Source organism: Ranitomeya imitator, chromosome 3 (genome assembly GCF_032444005.1).
Source record: "Ranitomeya imitator isolate aRanImi1 chromosome 3, aRanImi1.pri, whole genome shotgun sequence".
Classification (NCBI taxonomy): domain Eukaryota; kingdom Metazoa; phylum Chordata; class Amphibia; order Anura; family Dendrobatidae; genus Ranitomeya; species Ranitomeya imitator.
The window spans coordinates 149,200,529-149,221,670 of record NC_091284.1 but is presented as its reverse complement, the minus strand read 5'-3'; the positions used below and the strand labels follow the sequence as shown (position 1 = coordinate 149,221,670).

Below are 21,142 nucleotides of genomic sequence, written 5' to 3'. Positions count from 1 at the left end.
ACCTTGCCTGCCTCAAGATCTACAGTGCCCAGCCACGACTGCGTTTCTTTCTGCAAGAACTCGGACAGAACTTCAGCGGTGTGTCTGTTGTCGCCCAAACACTTCATAGCCAATACAGCCTGCTGACGTTTGCCAGTAGCTGCCCCATAATGGGAGACCTGGTGTGCAACATTGGCAGCTGCGGATGGAGTGGTTGTGCGACTGCGGTCTGTGGACGAGGTCTCGCTTCTGCAGGAGGACGAGGAGGAGGAGGAGGGGGTGCGAACGGCTACAGCCAACTGTTTCCTAGACCGTGGGCTAGGCAGAACTGTCCCAAACTTGCTGTCCCCTGTGGACCCTGCATCCACCACATTTACCCAGTGTGCCGTGATGGACACGTAACGTCCCTGGCCATGCCTACTGGTCCATGCATCTGTTGTCAGGTGCACCTTTGTGCTCACAGATTGCCTGAGTGCATGGACGATGCGCTCTTTAACATGCTGGTGGAGGGCTGGGATGGCTTTTCTGGAAAAAAAGTGTCGACTGGGTAGCTCGTAGCGTGGTACAGCGTAGTCCATCAGGGCTTTGAAAGCTTCGCTTTCAACTAACCGGTAGGGCATCATCTCTAACGAGATTAGTCTAGCTATGTGGGCGTTCAAACCCTGTGTACGCGGATGCGAGGCTAAGTACTTCCTTTTTCTAACCATAGTCTCATGTAGGGTGAGCTGGACTGGAGAGCTGGAGATCGTGGAACTAGCGGGGGTGCCGGTGGACATGGCAGACTGAGAGACGGTGGGAGATGGTATTGTTGCCGCCGGTGCCCTAGATGCAGTGTTTCCTACTACGAAACTGGTGATTCCCTGACCCTGACTGCTTTGGCCTGGCAAAGAAACCTGCACAGATACTGCAGGTGGTGCAGAAAATGTTGGCCCTACACTGCCGGAAGGGATGTTGCGTTGATGACTAGCTTCATTGGCCGAGGGTGCTACAACCTTAAGGGACGTTTGGTAGTTAGTCCAAGCTTGCAAATGCATGGTGGTTAAATGTCTATGCATGCAACTTGTATTGAGACTTTTCAGATTCTGCCCTCTGCTTAAGGTAGTTGAACATTTTTGACAGATGACTTTGCGCTGATCAAATGGATGTTGTTTAAAAAAATGCCAGACTGCACTCTTTCTAGCATCGGATACCTTTTCAGGCATTGCAGACTGAGCTTTAACCGGATGGCCACGCTGTCCTCCAACAGGTTTTGACTTTGCTACGCGTTTTGGGCAAGATACGGGCCCGGCAGATGGAACCTGTTGCGATGTTGATGCCTGCTGCGACCCCTCCTCCTCCGCTTCAGAACTGCTGCCGCCTGCACCCTGTTCCACCAATGGCTGCCAATCGGGGTCAAGAACTGGGTCATCTATTACCTCTTCTTGTAGCTCGTGTGCAACTTCGTCTGTGTCACCTTGTCGGTCGGTGGTATAGCGTTCGTGATGGGGCAACATAGTCTCATCAGGGTCTGATTCTTGATCAGCACCCTGCGAGGGCAATGTTGTGGTCTGAGTCAAAGGACCAGCATAGTAGTCTGGCTGTGGCTGTGCATCAGTGCACTCCATGTCAGATTCAACTTGTAATGGGCATGGACTGTTAACTGCTTCACTTTCTAAGCCAGGGACGGTATGTGTAAAGAGCTCCATGGAGTAACCCGTTGTGTCGCCTGCTGCATTCTTCTCTGTTGTTGTTTTTGCTGAAGAGGACAAGGAAGCGACTTGTCCCTGACCGTGAACATCCAGTAATGACGCGCTGCTTTTACTTTTACCAGTTTCACGAGAGGAGGCAAAAGAGCTAGAGGCTGAGTCAGCAAGATAAGCCAAAACTTGCTCTTGCTGCTCCGGCTTTAAAAGCGGTTTTCCTACTCCCAGAAAAGGGAGCGTTCGAGGCCTTGTGTAGCCAGACGACGAACCTGGCTCCACAGCTCCAGACTTAGGTGCAATATTTTTTTTCCCACGACCACCTGATGCTCCACCACTACCACTACCCTCATTACCAGCTGACAATGAACGCCCCCGGCCACGACCTCTTCCACCAGACTTCCTCATTGTTTTAAAAACGTTACCAAACTAACGGTATTTGTTGCTGTCACACAACTTACACGGTGAGCTATAACTTCAGTATGATTTAGCTACCCCTTTACAGGTGGGTGAGACCACAACGAAAATCAGGCACAATGTTACACACTCTGTTGTTGGTGGCAACAAATGAGAGAGATGCCACACACGCAGGACTGTCACTGAAGCGCAAATGTTAATATTAATCTCCCACTGATTTTTTTTTTTTTTAAAAAGGAGACTTTAGAAAAAAAAAAATGATTTTTTTCAGGAATAATTTTGAAACCAAATAAAATAAAATGATTTTTTCAGGGAGAATTTAGAAAACAAAGAAAACAAAAAATAGGCTTTCTAGGGCACACTGAGTGAGAGAGGACGCACACAGGAGTCAGGAGTGGCACACAAGCCCAGAGGCAAATATTTATCTCCCACTGATTGATTAAGTGATTTTTTCAGGTAGATTTTGGAACCCAAATCAAGCAAAAAAATTAATAGGCTTTCTATGGCCCACAATTGGAGAGAGAGAGATGGCACACCCAGGAGTCAAGACTGGCACACAAGCAGAAAGGGCAATATTAATCTCCCACTGATTTGTTTTTTTTTTTTTTTTTTCAGGGAGACTTTAGAAAAAAAAAATACAAAAAAAATGATTTTTTTCAGGAATAATTTAGAAACCAAATAAAATAAAATGATTTTTTCAGGGAGAATTTAGAAAAAAAAAAAAAAAATAGGCTTTCTAGGGCCCACTGAGTGAGAGAGGACGCACACAGGAGTCAGGAGTGGCACACAAGCCCAGAGGCCAATACTTATCTCCCACTGATTGATTAAGTGATTTTTTCAGGTAGAATTTAGAACCCAAATCAACCAAAAAAATAAATAGGCTTTCTATGGCCCACTATTTGTGAGAGAGATGGCACGCTCAGGACTGGCACACAAGCCCAGAGGCCAATATTAATCTCCCACTTTTTTTTTTTTTTTCCAGGGAAAATTTATAAACCCAATAAAAAAAATAATAAATAGGCTTTCTATGGCCCACTATCTGAGAAAGAGAGATGGCACGCTTAGGACTGGCACACAAGCCCAAAGGCCAATATTTTTCTCCCACTGATTGATTTATTGATTTTTTCAGGTAGATTTTGGAACCCAAATCAAGCAAAAAAATAAATAGGCTTTCTATGGCCCACTATTTGTGAGAGAGATGGCACGCTCAGGACTGGCACACAAGCCCAGAGGCCAATATTAATCTCCCACTTTTTTTTTTTTTTTTTCCAGGGAAAATTTATAAACCCAATAAAAAAAAATAATAAATAGGCTTTCTATGGCCCACTATCTGAGAGAGAGAGATGGCACGCTTAGGACTGGCACACAAGCCCAAAGGCCAATATTTTTCTCCCACTGATTGATTTATTGATTTTTTTCAGGTAGATTTTGGAACCCAAATCAAGCAAAAAAATAAATAGGCTTTCTATGGCCCACTGAGTGAGAGATGACACAGACAGGGATGGCACTCTAGCAGAAATGCCAATCTTAATCTCCCACAACAAAAAAAAAAAAAAAAAAGGAACTGTCCTTCAATTGCTATCTCCCTGCAGTAATCTCAGCCAGGTATGGCAGGCAGCAATAAGGAGTGGACTGATGCACAAATTAAATAAAAAGTGTGGACAAACAAACAAGATAGCTGTGCAGAAAGGAAGGAACAAGAGGATTTGTGCTTTGAAAAAAGCAGTTGGTTTGCACAGCGGCGTACACACAGCAATGCAGCTATCAGGGAGCCTTCTAGGGCAGCCCAATGAGCTACAGCGCTGAGGGGAAAAAAAAAAAAATGTAGCTTCCACTGTCCCTGCACACCGAAGGTGGTGTTGGACAGTGCAAATCGCTACAGCACAAGCGGTTTGGTGGTTAATGGACCCTGCCTAACGCTATCCCTGCTTCTGACGAAGCGGCAGCAACCTCTCCCTAAGCTCAGATCAGCAGCAGTAACATGGCGGTCGGCGGGAACGCCCCTTTATAGCCCCTGTGACGCCGCGGACAGCAAGCCAATCACTGCAATGCCCTTCTCTAAGATGGTGGGGACCAGGACCTATGTCATCACGCTGCCCACACTCTGCGTTTACCTTCATTGGCTGAGAAATGGCGCTTTTCGCGTCATTGAAACGCGACTTTGGCGCGAAAGTCGCGTACCGCATGGCCGACACCGCATAGGGGTCGGATCGGGTTTCATGAAACCCGACTTTATCAAAAGTCGGCGACTTTTGAAAATGTTCGACCCGTTTCGCTCAACCCTACTCTTGACAGTTAGCTAATCTCTCCATCAGAAAATTCAGATAACAGTCCATTTTCATTACAAATTGATAAAAATGTTACCATTTTAGCAAGACTTAAGTCCTGCTTTTTCATATGAATCGCCTCAATTCCCTGTATAATAATTATTTTAAGGAAGAAGTTGGTAGCAGGATATATATTACTATATTGCATGTACTATATTGTAATATTTTTCACTATGGTAGCCCAAGGAAGGACCACACATGTTCAGAATGTCGGAGTTACATTAGTTCCATGCATATTCTATTGCATGACCAGTCAGTGAAATGATTGCAGTTTCACATTTGGAGTCCAGATTATTCCATTCAGTTGCTTGTTTGCACATTTCCAGCGTAGTGTTAAATGTTAGAGAATGTAAATGTGCATTATTCTGCTTTATTCTGATTGCACTATGAACTTGTGCCACAAGAGAGCGCTCAAGGAACCCTTGTAAGTTTCGAGTTTTGCTGGAAAATTTACCTATATTTTACTATACAAGAACCAAGAAGTTGTCTGCAAATTGAGATTCTGGTTTGGCTTTTATGCTAAGTCATGTGACAAGGCTCGTTAAAGGGTCGACATTGAAAGTTCGGATTGCTACTTCCAATAGGTGGCACTAGAGTTCTAGTCCTCTTCCTCTCTGAAGAGACTATTTGCACTATACAAGAACGAAAGACTTACATTTTCTCTCTATATAAACAAAAGCATTGAGACTCTTACACATCACACCTACAGGAGCTTTGATGCCCTCCCATTCTACATCCATAGGCATTACTATGGAGCTGATTTCTCATTTCCAGCTGTAACAGTAAAGCATTTTGGAGATGAGACATTGATGTTGGATGACAGGGCCAAGAGTGGAATCATCCATTTTAGTTTATCCCAAAGGTGATCAATAGGGTTGAGGTCAGGGCTCTGCCAAGTTCTTCCACACCAGACTCTCCTAACCATGTTTTTAGGGATCTTGCTTTGTGCACTGGGACACAGACATGCTTGGCACAGAAAAGGACCTTCTCCAAACAGTTCCCACAATGTTAGAAGCTACAATTGTCTGAAATGACTCATTATGCTAAAGTATTGAGATTTCCCTTCACTGGAACTAAGGGGCAGAGGCTGAATTCTTAAAAACAGCCCTATAGAAATATCCCTCCTCCACCATAAACTATACACATGCATAGTGCAGTCAGGCAGGTAATGTTCTCCTGGTGTTCTCCACTTGTACATTAGATGCTAGGTAGAGATGTGTGATTTCTCACTCTACAGAGCACGTTCCCTCTTGAGATGAGCAAACTTGCTTGGATAAAATGTTATCCGACCATGCTCTGGTGCGAACAGTGTCTTTGTCATGCTCGAATAATATGTTCAAGTCCCCGCGCCTGCGTGTCCCTTCCCAACATAGGACGTACCGGTACATTCTATTTTGCATGTAAGGCTACGTTCACATTTCCGTTGCGTCGGGCGCAGGTTCGGCGACGCATAGCGATGCATGCGTCATGCGCCCCTATATTTAACATGGGGGCGCATGGACATGCGTTGTCTTGCGTTTTGTGACGCATGCGTCATTTTTGGCGTACGCGTCAGGGCGCAGAGGACGCTGCATGTTGCATTTTTTTTGCATCCAAAATCAAGCCAAAAATGGACGCATGCGTCACAAAACAATGCGTTTTTGCATGCGTTGTGCATTGCGTCGCCGACGCAACGCCCAACAATGCAAATGTGAACGTAGCCTTACTTGTTCCTGGCGATCGTGCGGGCAGAGGAACATTGCCCGCATGATCGCCACCGGGATCTGGGCTTAAGTGATAGCCAAGACCCGGCGGTCACTGCGAGGACCGGTGTCCGCACCGCCTTTGGCTTTTTAACCCCTTAAATGCTGTGATTAATAGTGATCGCAACATTTAGAAGGCAGAAAAAGGGAGGAGGCTCCCTCTCCTAAACGATAGCGCCCCCGTAATGTCATCGTGGGGGCCTCGTGGTTGCTTTGACATCCGGAAGTCACATGATGACCACCTGAACTGTCATTTCAATTTCAAAAGACTGACCGTCACATCCAAACATAGACTAAGTGTGAACAGGTGCTGAACCTAAAGTCGCCAACTCATATATAGTCAAATAAATAAGGCAGCACACTGCAGCGCTAGAACATGCAAACATGAAACACGAAAATTGAACTGCATTACTGCACTAGAAATATGAAAAATATGAAAAATGAGAGCGTTAAGCGCATAAAAATGGCCAATAATATAATAATAGAGAGAGAATTTTAGTCTAAGAAGAGGTTTCACAGGTACCCATTTAGATGGAGACGTTTATTCTCAGCGAGGAAAGGCAAGTTTAGGACCTGGTATAAGAGAGATGCCGTAAAGTGGCTACCAGGTACACATAAAATTGGCCATTTTTATGCGCTAAACGCTTTCATTTTTCATATTTCTAGTGCAGTAATGCAGTTCAATTTTCGTGTTTCATGTTTGCATGTTCTAGCGCTGCAGTGTGCTGCCTTATTTATTTGACACCTGAACTGTCAGCTATGGAGGCCTACTTACACCATGCCCGGAGCATGGTCTAAGGCTTCTATCAGTGTAATTTCTAATCGGTGCTCTCTAAAAGTCAAACTGTGCACCTCCCCTTCCGAGTCCTGCCATGCACACAAACAGTAGTTTTCCACATTTAGGGTATCTGTGTACTCGGGACAAGTTGTGTGGCCCATTTTGTCTTGTTACCCTTATGAAAATGAAAACTTTGGAGCAAAAACATTTTTTTGTGGGAAAAAGTGACATTTTTATTTTTTTCCTTCCACATTGCTTCATTTCCTGTAAAGTACCAGACGGATTAATAAACTTCCTGGATGTGGTTTTGAGCACTTTAAGGGGTACGGTTTTTAAAACGATTTTACTTTTGTGTGCTTTCTGACACATTGGCCCTTCAATATCACTTCAAATGTGATGTGGTTCCTAAAATAATTAGTTTTGTAAATTTTTCTTTGAAAAATGAAAAATTGACGATTAACAGTTAACCCTTCTAACTTCCTAAAAAAAAATTCAACATTGATGCTCATGTAAAGTAGACATGTGGCAAATGTTATCTGTTTTGTGTGGTATACAGTTGAAACCAGAAGTTTACATACACTATATAAAAAGACACACATGCATGTTTTTATCTGGAATTAAATCAGATAAAACCTTTCCCATTTTAGGTCAATTAGGATTACCACAATCGATTTATATAATTGCCTTGTAATGTTTTCATTTCCTGTTCTGTACGGATGTCACCGTATCCCAGAATTCCAAGCGGAGTAAGTTCACCGACCGCCATATTGGGACACCCAAGTGATGGGTGTCTCAATATGGAAACTGCTGCTGGTACCAACCTATTATACGGTACCACCAGCGGAACACCGTCTCTCACACACACACATACGCACACACGCTATACGCCATACGCACCACACACTCTCACACAGCCTCTTGCGCGGTACCACCAGCGGAACACCGTCGCCAACATGCCGCCGCCGGGACCAGACGAATGATTTACTGACTGCCGCCATCTTTGTATAGGAGGAGCGCATGTGCAGTTTTAATGTGACCACCCGCTATCTGACTGCACAAAGATGGCGGCCGTCTGATTTACTTTGCCTGAGCGAATTACGCGCAGGTGCAGTGAATCATTCGGCTGATCCCGGCGGCAGATGTGCGACGTGTCTACAGTCAGAGGAAGCCGGTCACATTTAAAGGGGTTTTCCCACGAACGAAAGTATCATGTAATAAGAATCATGTAAGTCAAAATCTTTTGTGCCCTCTTCATGAACATATCTGCTGCCTGTTTGTGGCATTCATAGAAGTATCCGTCTTCTCTACATAAGAAGATACAGACTGGATGAACAGAACATCAACATCATCTGTGCTGGTTCATCAAAGCCGGTTGGGTGGATGTGTGACTTCTCTATGGAGAATGTTCTTAGAAATCAGAGATGGCAGCTCTCAAATTGTGTTAATAAATGGACAGCCAAATGTGGAATCTGGGCACAATGGCTATATTAACTTTACAATTGTCATATATAGCCTGAATATGCCAATAGGCTCTAAAGTGAGGATGAACACAGAAACTCTAGTGCTCCCTATTGGAATAAGCAGTCCTTGATGCTAGAGTTCCTGTCCTCTTTTTCTCTGAAGAGCCTATTTGCACTTTTAAATTCTCAGAGGAGCATCCCCTAGCTGACAAGTTTCCTTGCGCTGACTTGGCATTTTACACAACCTCACTCCCTTACTTCTTAGAAATACACGTGTAATTATTTTTTTATTGGGTTTAGAGGATCACTGAAGGCACATAGAGTAGACCCAAGTAACTCCTCATCTGTGTCCGCATTATATCTACAGCTATTCTAATGTCAGATATTTAAACCACAGAACAGTCATGCTTGTGAACATCTAGGAAGGTGAGATGGTTTGGTAAGGTCCTCAATCTGGAAAACTACTTTAGTCATCATGGTGCATCTATGATAACATGGAGGGCAGGATGGTTAGTGCTGACTAACATTACCTAGTCTATGAATGGACAAGAAAGGGCTAGATAAGAATGCTGCTCGTGAAATTCCCTGTTAGATTTAGATGCTATGTGGGGGGTCCGCTTGTTCATGTTGTGAGCTCGGATGAAGGGCTAAATGTAATGGTGGAGAATGATCTTGTCTAGCAGCTGCTGAACGAGACTTCATCTTGATGTGAAATAATCGCCTGATGTTCTCGCACGAGATGCCCTTTAAAGATAACCATGCATTGCCTGGTGGATGATCAAAAATAATTTGTTACAGGTAGCACAATGCCATTTGGTTATCTGCCGCTGAATCTTGATTTTCTTCTTACCAAAAGGGACCTGAATTCAAGGAGCGCTTCATGCGGGTAGTTCACTGTACACTGAGAATCGCTGCAGGAGATATAGTGACTGCATTTGACCTTTCGAAGTACAGCTCCGCTTGTGATTTAGGAGGTATGAATTGGTGATCTGCATTTTTTTCTGTCTTATGAATCTATGCCTGCAAGCTGGCTGCCATGATGTGCTTTTTATATGGCTGTAAGTTTGGAAATCTACCCGTAGCCATGACCTTTACTTTGATTCTGTTTTGTGTCCTATCTCTTTTTGTCTTCAGGCTGCACCGGTGCGCTTGCTCGTGAACTGGTCCAAACATACCCAGAAATGAAAGTTAATGTACTCGACCTTCCTGAAGTTATTGCACATAGTTCCAAGTTCCAGCCTGATGGATGGGATTCCAGTCGTGTGACGTTCACCTCAGGTAACATTACCTACACCGAGACATCCACGTCCTGCTCTGAGGCTCATCTAATTGACTGACGTTAGCGGAGTGCTTAGGCCTTATTCGGACAGCAATGATTTTTCATGTTTGAAAAAAAAAACATCAGTTTTCCATCAGTGATTTTCACATTTACAAATACATAAATTACAAAGCTCCTCCTATATATTGCAATGTTAATCACAGGCAGCGCATTGACTGTACACTGATGCTGTCCATGATTTTCACAGACTCATTGACTTGTATTTGTAATTTTGATCTTTGATTCTAAAAACAAAAATCAGAGACCTGTCTGTTTTTGATCAACAAAAAACATGGACATGTGAACATCACCATTAACATTAATGGTTGCGTTTTCTAGCCATGAAAGACATGGATAGAAGATATTCTTAAGAATTATTCCCATTTCTGTAATATCAGCATTACCTGGCATACAATAAAGAAGAGGTCCCCAACCTTTTGTAGGTCGCCAACCTCTTTTAAATATATTTAGGCTAGGGTCAAATTGCGTTATGTGACCGCGTTTAACGGACTACGTTACACCACGGCATAACGCAGTGTAACGTAGTCCGTTAACGCCGCCATAGCCTGAAATGTCGAACGCCCACATTGGGCATGCGCTAGCGATGTGCCCACATTGGGGATCTGCGCTAGCGGGATCGGCTAACGCGATCCCCTTTGGGACATTGCGTTAGCGCAGTCCGTAGCGCTATGTGCTAAACGGACTGCCCTAACGCAATGTGACCCTAGCCTTACTGTTGATTTCTATCAAAAATATTTCCTGGTGATATGACCCCTGTCCAAGTGTTGGCTATCCATCATGTGGTTTGGCCTTAGGGGTACATTTTAGTAATGCCGTGATTGCTGATACCACAAGTGCATATAAGTACCGTATATACTCGAGTATAAGCCGACCCCCCTAATTTTGCAACAAAAAACTGGGAAAACTTAATGACTCGAGTATAAGCCTAGGGTGCAAAATGCAGCAGCTACCGGTAAATGTCAAAAATAAAAATAGATACCAATAAAATTAAAATTAATTGAGACATCAGTAGGTTGTGTTTTTGAATATCCATATTGAATCAGGAGCTCCATATAATGCTCCATAAAGTTTGCATAAAGATTAATAATGGCCTCATAAGATGCTTCATAGACACATTTGCCCAATATAATGGTGCACAAATGTTGATTATGGCCCCATAAGATGCTCCATAAAGATATTTGCCCCATATAATGCTCCATACAGTTCATTATGGCCCCATAGATGCCCCATATAATGCTCCATGCAGTTCTTTATGGCCCCATAGATGCTCAATATAATGCTCCATGCAGTTCTTTGTGGCCCCATAGATGCCCCATATAATGCTCCATGCAGTTATGGCCCCATAGATGCTCCATGCAGTTATGGCCCCATAGATGCTCCATATAATGCTCCATGCAGTTATTTATGGCCCCATGTAATGCCCCATATAATGCTCCATGCAGTTCCTTATGGCCTTATAATACTCCATATAGCATTGTGCCACATGTAATGCTGCTGCTGCACAAAAAAAAAAAAAAGACATACTCTCGTCTCGTCGCTGCTCCTCAGCGTCCCGTCACTCCGCACTGACTGTTCAGGCAGAGGGCGGCGCGCACACTAATACGTCATCGCGCCCTCTGACCTGAACAGTCACTGCAGAGGACGGGGAAGATGGGGCAGCGGTGGAACGCGGAAAGGTGAATATGACATACTCGCCTGCTCCCGGCGCTCCTGACGCGGTCCCTGCATGTCCCACGTCTCCAGGAGTGGCAGCTTCTTCCTGTAGTGAGCGGTCACATGGTACCGCTCATTACAGTAATGAATATGCGGCTCCACCCCTATGGGAGTGAAGTCCATATTTATTACTTTAATGAGCGGTACCAGTGACCGCTGAACAGGGGAAGAAGCTGCCGCGCCCGAAGACCGTGGGACATGCAGGGACTGCGCTGGGAGCAGGTGAGTATTTGACAGGCGTCGCTCCCCCTCACCCGCCGACACCCCCCCCCACCTTCCATGACTCGAGTGTAAGCTGAGAGGGGCACTTTCAGCCCATTTTTTTGGGCTGAAAATCTCGGCTTATACCTGAGTATATACGGTATATGCAGCTTCCAACAGCTGTGGAGCCACATGCATGGGTCCTGAGTGGTGGACCCTCAGAGTGAGGTGAGTAGCAAGCTGCTCCACAGATCACCTCACGTTTGATGATATGTTGTGTTTTGGTCTGTACACATAAACCTAAATGTTACTTGTTGTGTTATTATGATTCCATTTACTCAGTATGATAACCTCATCTAGGTAATGTATTATTGGTGGAGGATGGGAGTGGTGGTCTATGCTGATGTTCTAGATTCAAGAAATCCAGAAGAGTTGATGAGGTATTAGATCATGCTGTTTATTTTCAACAAGTTTTGAAGTTTACACCCATCTTCCACCAATTGTTCTACATGACGGGATCTCCCAACCTGAAACTGCTGCTTCAGTTGTCACACCTTGATTCCTCAGTTGTGGGTTAAATAACCACTAAAAATGAGCAATTCCTTTAACTCTTACCTAGACCAATTTCTCCACCAAATAAAACTGTATTGCGCTTGGTGTCTCCCCTTCTTTCTAGGTAATGTTTGATAGCTGCTTTCCACTGTATACGGCACATGCCCAGTGCTTTATAACCACTGTGATGAACCCGCACCTCACCACTCTGCCTGACGTCACTATAACAATCAGAAGGATCACGTAGTGCGGGCTCCCCACTTTCACCAACGTGACGTTCTGCACCCCCTCTTGACACGCAAGATTATCTTAGTACAATTTTACACAGACACCCCCTGTCTGCACGGACCCAGGGAGGCACAGGGAGTGCACAGGGAGTGAGAAGATGTGACCCATGCAATCACTGATGTGGCACCAGACTCGCCCCCAACTCTGAGAGGCTCCTTTCACTAGCACCAGTGAAACAGCCCCTGATCAGATGTATAGGATTGCCTCCATTTCCTCATTATAATCCGTTAACTGGATTATATAGGGCCAGAAACCAGCCCCGGCAGCATTGAAAGTTAAACCGAGAATACGGACGTATGGATTGGTGAATCAAAATAAAAGAGCAGCCCATGTTAAATTAGATATTTAACCACCTTAAGGGCACACTAGACGATACACTATGCACAATGATAATACATATACAATGGTCAGATATGCAAATACAGTTGAAGTACAAAAGATATGAGAAAATGGATCATGTCCATTACCGGTTTGATATTCGACCAAGTGTGCGCTGGGCCGCAGGGGGCATGAGTTACCTGCTTCCTAGTTCCTTCAAAGCACGTTACTGAACAGCAAGTATAACGGAGACCACATGACCTTACACATGCCTTATCCCCTTGGCTGGTCACACCTTTTTCCGCCCCTGGAAGGTCTTTATCACCCTTCCCTGGAGGCTTGTAAGTGCCTCTCCCAAAACCTATAAAAGATCATAAATTCACAACAGAAGGTCATAGGGTGGAGATTCTGGTGCCATCGGGTCCGGCCGGGACTCGCTTTATGCTTGGAGACCAAACATGTGCGTTGCTACCTGGCTCCTTCTAGCCATTCTATGTACCTCCCCACCCTGGGTGATGGAACTAATCGAGACCCTGGCTTTCGGTCCTTTCCAGAGATCTCGAAAATGTAACCAGTGTATAGCTAGTACATATAATAAGTTCATATTCTCCTTATGAAATCATAGCTGACTCAACAAAGCAGTTAGACCGCATGGTATCAGCAGGGGGTCTACCTGTAGGAGCTTGACACTAACTGGCTGATGGTGGTGTAAATTTCTTCTCTGAAGCTGAGAAGTGCATACCTGTTAATGATCCGGGATCGTCTGACAAGTGGCGAGAGCCTTTCTGTACGCCTTGCCACAAGTCTAAGGGTACCGTCACACAGTGGCATTTTGATCGCTACAACGGCACAATCCGTGACGCTCCAGCATCGTAACAATATCGCTCCAGCGTCATAGACTGCTGTCACACTTTGCAATGTACGACGCTGGAGCGATAATTTCATGACGTACAGTGGGGCAAAAAAGTATTTAGTCAGTCAGCAATAGTGCAAGTTCCACCACTTAAAAAGATGAGAGGCGTCTGTAATTTACATCATAGGTAGACCTCAACTATGGGAGACAAACTGTGAAAAAAAAATCCAGAAAATCACATTGTCTGTTTTTTTAACATTTTTTTTGCATATTATGGTGGAAAATAAGTATTTGGTCAGAAACAAAATTTCATCTCAATACTTTGTAATATATCCTTTGTTGGCAATGACAGAGGTCAAACGTTTTCTGTAAGTCTTCACAAGGTTGCCACACACTGTTGTTGGTATGTTGGCCCATTCCTCCATGCAGATCTCCTCTAGAGCAGTGATGTTTTTGGCTTTTCGCTTGGCAACACGGACTTTCAACTCCCTCCAAAGGTTTTCTATTGGGTTGAGATCTGGAGACTGGCTAGGCCACTCCAGGACCTTGAAATGCTTCTTACGAAGCCACTCCTTCGTTGCCCTGGCGGTGTGCTTTGGATCATTGTCATGTTGAAAGACCCAGCCACGTTTCATCTTCAATGCCCTTGCTGATGGAAGGAGGTTTGCACTCAAAATCTCACGATACATGGCCCCATTCATTCTTTCATGTACCCGGATCAGTCGTCCTGGCCCCTTTGCAGAGAAACAGCCCCAAAGCATGATGTTTCCACCACCATGCTTTACAGTAGGTATGGTGTTTGATGGATGCAACTCAGTATTCTTTTTCCTCCAAAGACGACAAGTTGTGTTTCTACCAAACAGTTCCAGTTTGGTTTCATCAGACCATAGGACATTCTCCCAAAACTCATCTGGATCATCCAAATGCTCTCTAGCAAACTTCAGACGGGCCCGGACATGTACTGGCTTAAGCAGTGGGACATGTCTGGCACTGCAGGATCTGAGTCCATGGTGGCGTAGTGTGTTACTTATGGTAGGCCTTGTTACATTGGTCCCAGCTCTCTGCAGTTCATTCACTAGGTCCCCCCGCGTGGTTCTGGGATTCTTGCTCACCGTTCTTGTGATCATTCTGACCCCACGGGGTGGGATTTTGCGTGGAGCCCCAGATCGAGGGAGATTATCAGTGGTCTTGTATGTCTTCCATTTTCTAATTATTGCTCCCACTGTTGATTTCTTCACTCCAAGCTGGTTGGCTATTGCAGATTCAGTCTTCCCAGCCTGGTGCAGGGCTACAATTTTGTTTCTGGTGTCCTTTGACAGCTCTTTGGTCTTCACCATAGTGGAGTTTGGAGTCAGACTGTTTGAGGGTGTGCACAGGTGTCTTTTTATACTGATAACAAGTTTAAACAGGTGCCATTACTACAGGTAATGAGTGGAGGAAAGAGGAGACTCTTAAAGAAGAAGTTACAGGTCTGTGAGAGCCAGAAATCTTCATTGTTTGTTTCTGACCAAATACTTATTTTCCACCATAATATGCAAATAAAATGTTAAAAAAACAGACAATGTGATTTTCTGGATTTTTTTTACTCAGTTTGTCTCCCATATTTGAGGTCTACCTATGATGTAAATTACAGACGCCTCTCATCTTTTTAAGTGGTGGAACTTGCACTATTGCTGACTGACTAAATACTTTTTTGCCCCACTGTATGTGCGATGTAGAAGCCGTTGGTTACTATGTGCACATCGTATACAATATCATTCACACCTTTGTTACACCATGCGATCATGCCGCCACAGCGGGACACTAGACGACGAAAGAAAGTTTCAAGCGATCTGCTACGACGTACGATTCTCAGCGGGGTCCCTGATCGCAGGAGCGTGTCAGACACAGCGAGATCGCTGGAACGTCACGGATATATCGCTGGAACGTCACAAATCGTGCCGTCGTAGCGATCAAAATGCCACTGTGTGACGGTACCCTTACTCCTGTCTGAGACTAGAGTAAGATTTGTGGAGTAATAAACGTCACCTCTCGTCATGTATTTGACAAGCGTGGGTTACCAATTCCCTGTCCCTCCCAAGCTCCACTTACTTTGTCAGAGCTGTGTGAAAATGGCTTGAACGCCTTGAGTTGCAAAATTTTAGTGCAGCTTCATGTTGTGCCAAATGTTTTGTGACTTTTCAATGCTTTTTTTAGAATTCTGGTGTAAAAGCTTTGTTGAATCGGGCCCTTTAAGTTTTTAAGTAGAGATATAAAATTCTAATCCCTGTTATTTTTGCGGATATATCATGGCGTATATTACAGCGAATGTGCCTTTTCTGTTTTTATTTTCCCTGATCTATTGTCATCAGAAAAAAAAGAGACCTGTTTTACTTTGAATCATGTTGTAAATCAAATTCGCCATTGTTTGTCATTGCCCTAGTATAACATCCATAAACATAAGCCTACATATATTAAGCATCTACACAAATATCATACTAAGGATTATTTTAATTTACCCCAAAAAGCGCAAAAGTACAAATTAGAGTTACTACGAAACAAAGTGTAGCATCTGTTCCTGCAATCCTGTCAACCTGTGGTGGGTGCAGACATACGGAAATAACTGTAAATGTCATAAATACATGAATGTAAAGAGTATGGCTTATTTTGTGCGTAAATGATGATGTTGCCTGTTTAGGAACTTCACGTTTCTCACAGCATTACAATGTTGTTATAGGGTATTTTGTCCTGTTTGGAAGGGCAAGAACTATAATAACACTCCTAGTCTGTTCTGAAGCCCGAGGAAGCCTGGAGTACGAGATAACGCCTTCCTGGAATCATCGGCTCTGCTCTGACTACACAGCTGTTTTGGCGAACTGTGGCCTTTAACTATGGTTCTGGCCTAAGGAGTACTGTCTGGAGAGAAAAGAGCTACTTTGTGAGCTGTTTTAAGCAATAAAGTATCTGACTTAGGGTTAGGTGGTCATGCATGAGGTTATTCTCCATGGAAATTACTGGTGTATTGAAATGACCATAGCTGTAAATTTTCATAGATTTATCACTAAAGTGGAGTTGAATGGATAGGCTCAAATAGGCCATCAAAGCAAAACCCAAATAACAATGTGTTTTCAGTATGTTTTAGGCCGGTTTCACACGTCACTGGCTCCGGTACGTGAGGTGACCGTTTCCTCACGTACCGGAGCCACTGACACACGTAGACGCATTAAAATCAATGCATCTGTGCAGATGTCATTGATTTTTTGCGGACCGTGTCTCCGTGTGCCAAACATGGAGACATGTCAGTGTTCGTGGGAGCGCACGTATTACACGAACCCATTAAAGTCAATGGGTCCGTGTAAAACACGTACCGCACACGGACGTTGTCCGTGTGCAGTCCGTGTGCCGTGCAGGGGACAGCGCTCCAGTAAGCGCTGTCCCCCCCACATGGTGCTGAATCCGCGATTCATATCTTCTGTGCAGCAGTGCTTGCTGTAAAGAAGATATGAATAATCCATTTTTTTTGTGGTTTTTCATGTATAAAATAAAGGTCCATGTCCCCACCCCCTGTGCGCCCCCCGCTGTTCTGAAAATACTCACCCAGCTCCCTCGTTGGCTGTCACTGCTTCCTGTCCTGGCCGCATCTTCTACTGTATGCGGTCACGTGGGGCCGCCGATTACAGTCATGAATATGCGGCTCCACCTCCCATAGGGGTGGAGCTGCATATTCATTACTGTGAATGTGCGGCCCCACGTGACCGCATACAGTAGAAGGTGCGGCCAGGACAGGAAGCAGCGACAGCCAACGAGGGAGCTGGGTGAGTATTTTAAGAACAGCGGAGGGCGCACAGGGGGTTGGAGGGCGTTGCGCACATAGATCTTTATTTTAAACACGATTATTCATATCTTCTCTACAGCAAACGCTACTGCAGGGAAGATATGAATCGCGGCTTCAGCACCAGATGCTGGTGCGTGTGGTACCCAGCACGGAGCGTGTGGTACCCAGTGGGCACACGTGTGCCGCACGTGTGCCACACTGATGTGCCACAGAAACGCACCGGCACACGGATAATTCCGGTACCGATTTTTTTCCAGTACCGGAATTATCTGGACGTGTGGGACAGCCCTTACATGGGGAAAAAACGAAGTGTGTCCATCAAATGCAAAACTCATCCTGGAAAAAAAAAATTGACCTCATATTGCTATGGCAGTAGAAATATCAAAAAAGTTATGATTTTTGGAATAAGGAGGGGGTTGGGTGAAAGCGTAAACCTAAAAAAAATGTGCTATTCTTAAGAGTTTAAAGAGGTGTCCACCACTGACCAATCCTTTACAATTTGTCCCCGTGTGCTACATGAATAAACAGTGTTTGTTCTAATTTTTATGTAAGTATTAAAGCTGCAGCCAATCAGCGGCTGTTGACCGACTTTAATGGTCACATTGGACCTTCAAGGAACAAAGTGCTCAGAGTATTGGGAATGGTGCCAGTCCAGTAGGTAAGATCGCAACTCCCGTAGCACTAGAACCTCATTTGCATATGGATTAAAACAGGAATTTTTTATTTATTTTAAGTCTGAGATAAACAGATTTTATTTGGACAACCCCTTTTTAAATGCAACAGGGCCTCATGTAAAACAAAAATGCCAAATACATCCCAGATTGGAGCTATACCAGTCAAGTTGGCGCTCTGTGCCCGTGATCGTGTGACAGTGTTTAGGCAAGCACTGTAGCCCATCAACATCCGCTGGTAGCTGCAGCAACCACACTTGCCTCTGACAAAACTGTACTGTGTGAGGTAAGTATGAGGGGGGCCGGGAGGTGACTATATGTGGTTCTTATTTGACATGGGGCACTGCTACATTTAAGAAACAGTTATCCACCCCTTTTAGTTCTGAATGGACTCCGTCCTGCTGACCTTGCCGAAAGGAAATATTCATGTACAAGTATCACGGTGATGGGGGTTGTGTGGATATTTGGTGCACTTTGTGCGCAGTAAGCATCTATGGTTAGAAGGAAAAGGGAACTATCTGTTATACAGAAATATGAAGTTGCTGAAATCAGCTGATCTTTATTCCTCAGTGGTACTTCTGAAGAATGGAAATGTGAAATATGTTGGAAATCGTGTGCATGTGTCACCATTGTTCTATTAATCATTGCATGTTTTATACAGCTCAGGCACACTTGGGTATACATATAAAAGTTGTAATACTTTTTTGCCTTGTCTAGAAGGATAACATAAATGCTGCACAGTGCCCCTAATTCATGTGTATTATGTGACTGTCACCCCTCGGTGGGCAGCATAGCGTAGTGGTAGACACTGACCGTAGTAAGCAACATACCGCTATAACCATTTTTTAGCCTAGAACGGCTGCCAATGTTTCTTTCTGTCGTTGAGCGCTTTTTTTTTTATCTCCACTGGTGTTTATAGAAGGGCTTGGGTAAATGTTTCAGCATTTGGAATTTGTTGTTATTACTTACATTTACCGTTCTTGTTCTAACTACTTCCATAGGTAACTTTCTGGAAGACCCACTCCCTGAGGCTGACCTATTCATCCTCTCCAGAGTATTGCATGATTTGCCAGAGGGAAAATTAAACCATCTTTTACAGAAGGTCTCTGAAGCCTGCTGTCCAGGTAAAAGCACGTAGGCCGTACATTTGCAATAAAATGATATAATCCACTATGGCCCATTTACACGATTACTCTTTGACTCTATTTAGGTAGGAGTGCCGTGCTTATTGCAGAAATTGTCCTCGATGAAGATACAAAGGATCCAAGAGGTCCACTACAATCTCTTAGCATGAGTGACGGAAAGCAGAGGAGCGGCACAGAATACAAGAAGCTTCTAGAAAAGCATGGATTTAATAGTGTACAAATTAGGAGTACAGGCAATTTACTAGATGCAATTTTAGCTGTAAAAAGTTAATTATTTCAGGCTGGATGAATTTTAATTGTCAAATAATTTGAGTACGGCCAGTTTCACAAATCTCATATTCTCGGCCCAAGTACAGACCACAATGTCAGGCCTGTCGGTGAGACTCCTGTCCCAAACTCAACAGTTTGCCCTATGAGACTGTTGAATTTGGAGACCTACGGCCGGTCTAGACATCGCAGTCTGCACTCGGATTGTGAATGTCAGACGTGTGAAAATGACCTAAAATTGACTTTTCAAACTTGTGGAATACATCTGAGGAATAAATGGAGTGGTGAAGTACAACATTAGTCCTGGTCTAAGGGTAGGTCCTCACAGGATGGGAAAATCTGCCTGTAGATTATGCTATTAATGTATATTTTAGCAAATTGTACCCCTCTACAGTGAGAGGTTAAATGTGCTGTGAAAATCCATTGCAGAAATTGATTTCCTTCCTATTTTAGAATCCTAACCACGGGTCAGTTTCTATTCGGAAAGAAAAAAGCAGCATTTGGATGTGATTTGCTCAAATATAATCTCCACTACAAAGATTTATAATCTGCAAATTTGCACAGAAAACCCATAACATTTCCATACATTGTGGACATACCATTATGCATTTATAGAAAAATAGGGAAAAAAGTCAGCTCGCCCATTTGGAGACGATCGCAGTGCCACATGGAAATGTATTCAGAAAAGGAGCAATCCAGCGTAGCGGTGTTCAATAAAATGTAAACTTTTATTTATAGAAAAGCATAAATCGATAATCCATTGTCACAATCGCAACAGGGAATTATAGGCAAACGCGTTTCGGATGGAAATCATTATTCATTGCTATGCTTAACGATCTCTCTGAAACGCGTTTGCCTAGAACTCCCTGGTGCGATTGTGACAATGGATTATCCATTTATGCTTTTCTGTAAATAATAGTTTACATTTTATTGAAGACCACTACGCTGGATTGCTCCTCTTTTCATTATGCATTTATGTTATTGACCTAGAAAAAAAAATAAAAATAATTTAAAGGAAGTAGTGATAGCAAAAATTCACTTTCACTCTTTACACGTAGGGACAACTTCTGCCTAAAGACAAAACTGAATCTGGCCCGTCCAAAGAGACTCTGATGTTGTTACCATTTGTGCCTCTGCTAAATACTGACTTGAATGGGAAGAGATGTTTTGTTTTGTTTTTTTGTCTAATGTTAATGATGTTCTTAGATCTCTTTAAGGGTAAAAGGGAAAATAAATTTCTATAAAGAGTCATTTTCTGGCCGAGCTGTTCATGCATTTGTATGAGGGAAGAGCAATCTGTGGGCCGAAAGAATGCTTATCCACCTCTTATCTAAAGTGGATGATAGCTTTTATCATTATTTATTATTATTATTTATTTATATAGCACCATTAATTCCATGGTGCTGTACATGAGAAAGGAGTTACATACAGGGTAAGCTTTTAGGGCTCATACTCACTTGCGTGAAATCCGGCCGAGTCTCGCATGTTAAAACCCGGTTCTGCCGCCGGCACTTGGGAGCGGAGCGTGCAGCTCCATGTATTGCTATGCGGCCACATGCTCCGCTCTGGAGTGCCGGCGGCAGAGCCGGGTTTTAACAT

The 21,142-nt window shown here is 43.9% G+C and overlaps 1 protein-coding gene across 1 annotated transcript in view; it reads left to right on the top strand.

Annotated features, from left to right (window-relative positions):
• ASMTL (acetylserotonin O-methyltransferase like) overlaps nucleotides 1–20,794 on the top strand; it is a 70,065-nt gene extending 49,271 nt beyond the window's left edge. The window contains exons 11-14 of the mRNA XM_069761550.1: nucleotides 9,239–9,356; nucleotides 9,517–9,660; nucleotides 19,133–19,255; nucleotides 19,342–20,794. Coding sequence (XP_069617651.1) covers nucleotides 9,239–9,356; nucleotides 9,517–9,660; nucleotides 19,133–19,255; nucleotides 19,342–19,547 — 591 coding nt within the window. The 3' untranslated portion in view covers nucleotides 19,548–20,794. The remainder of the gene's footprint in view (nucleotides 1–9,238; nucleotides 9,357–9,516; nucleotides 9,661–19,132; nucleotides 19,256–19,341) is intronic.
• Nucleotides 20,795–21,142: the final 348 nt, after the last annotated feature.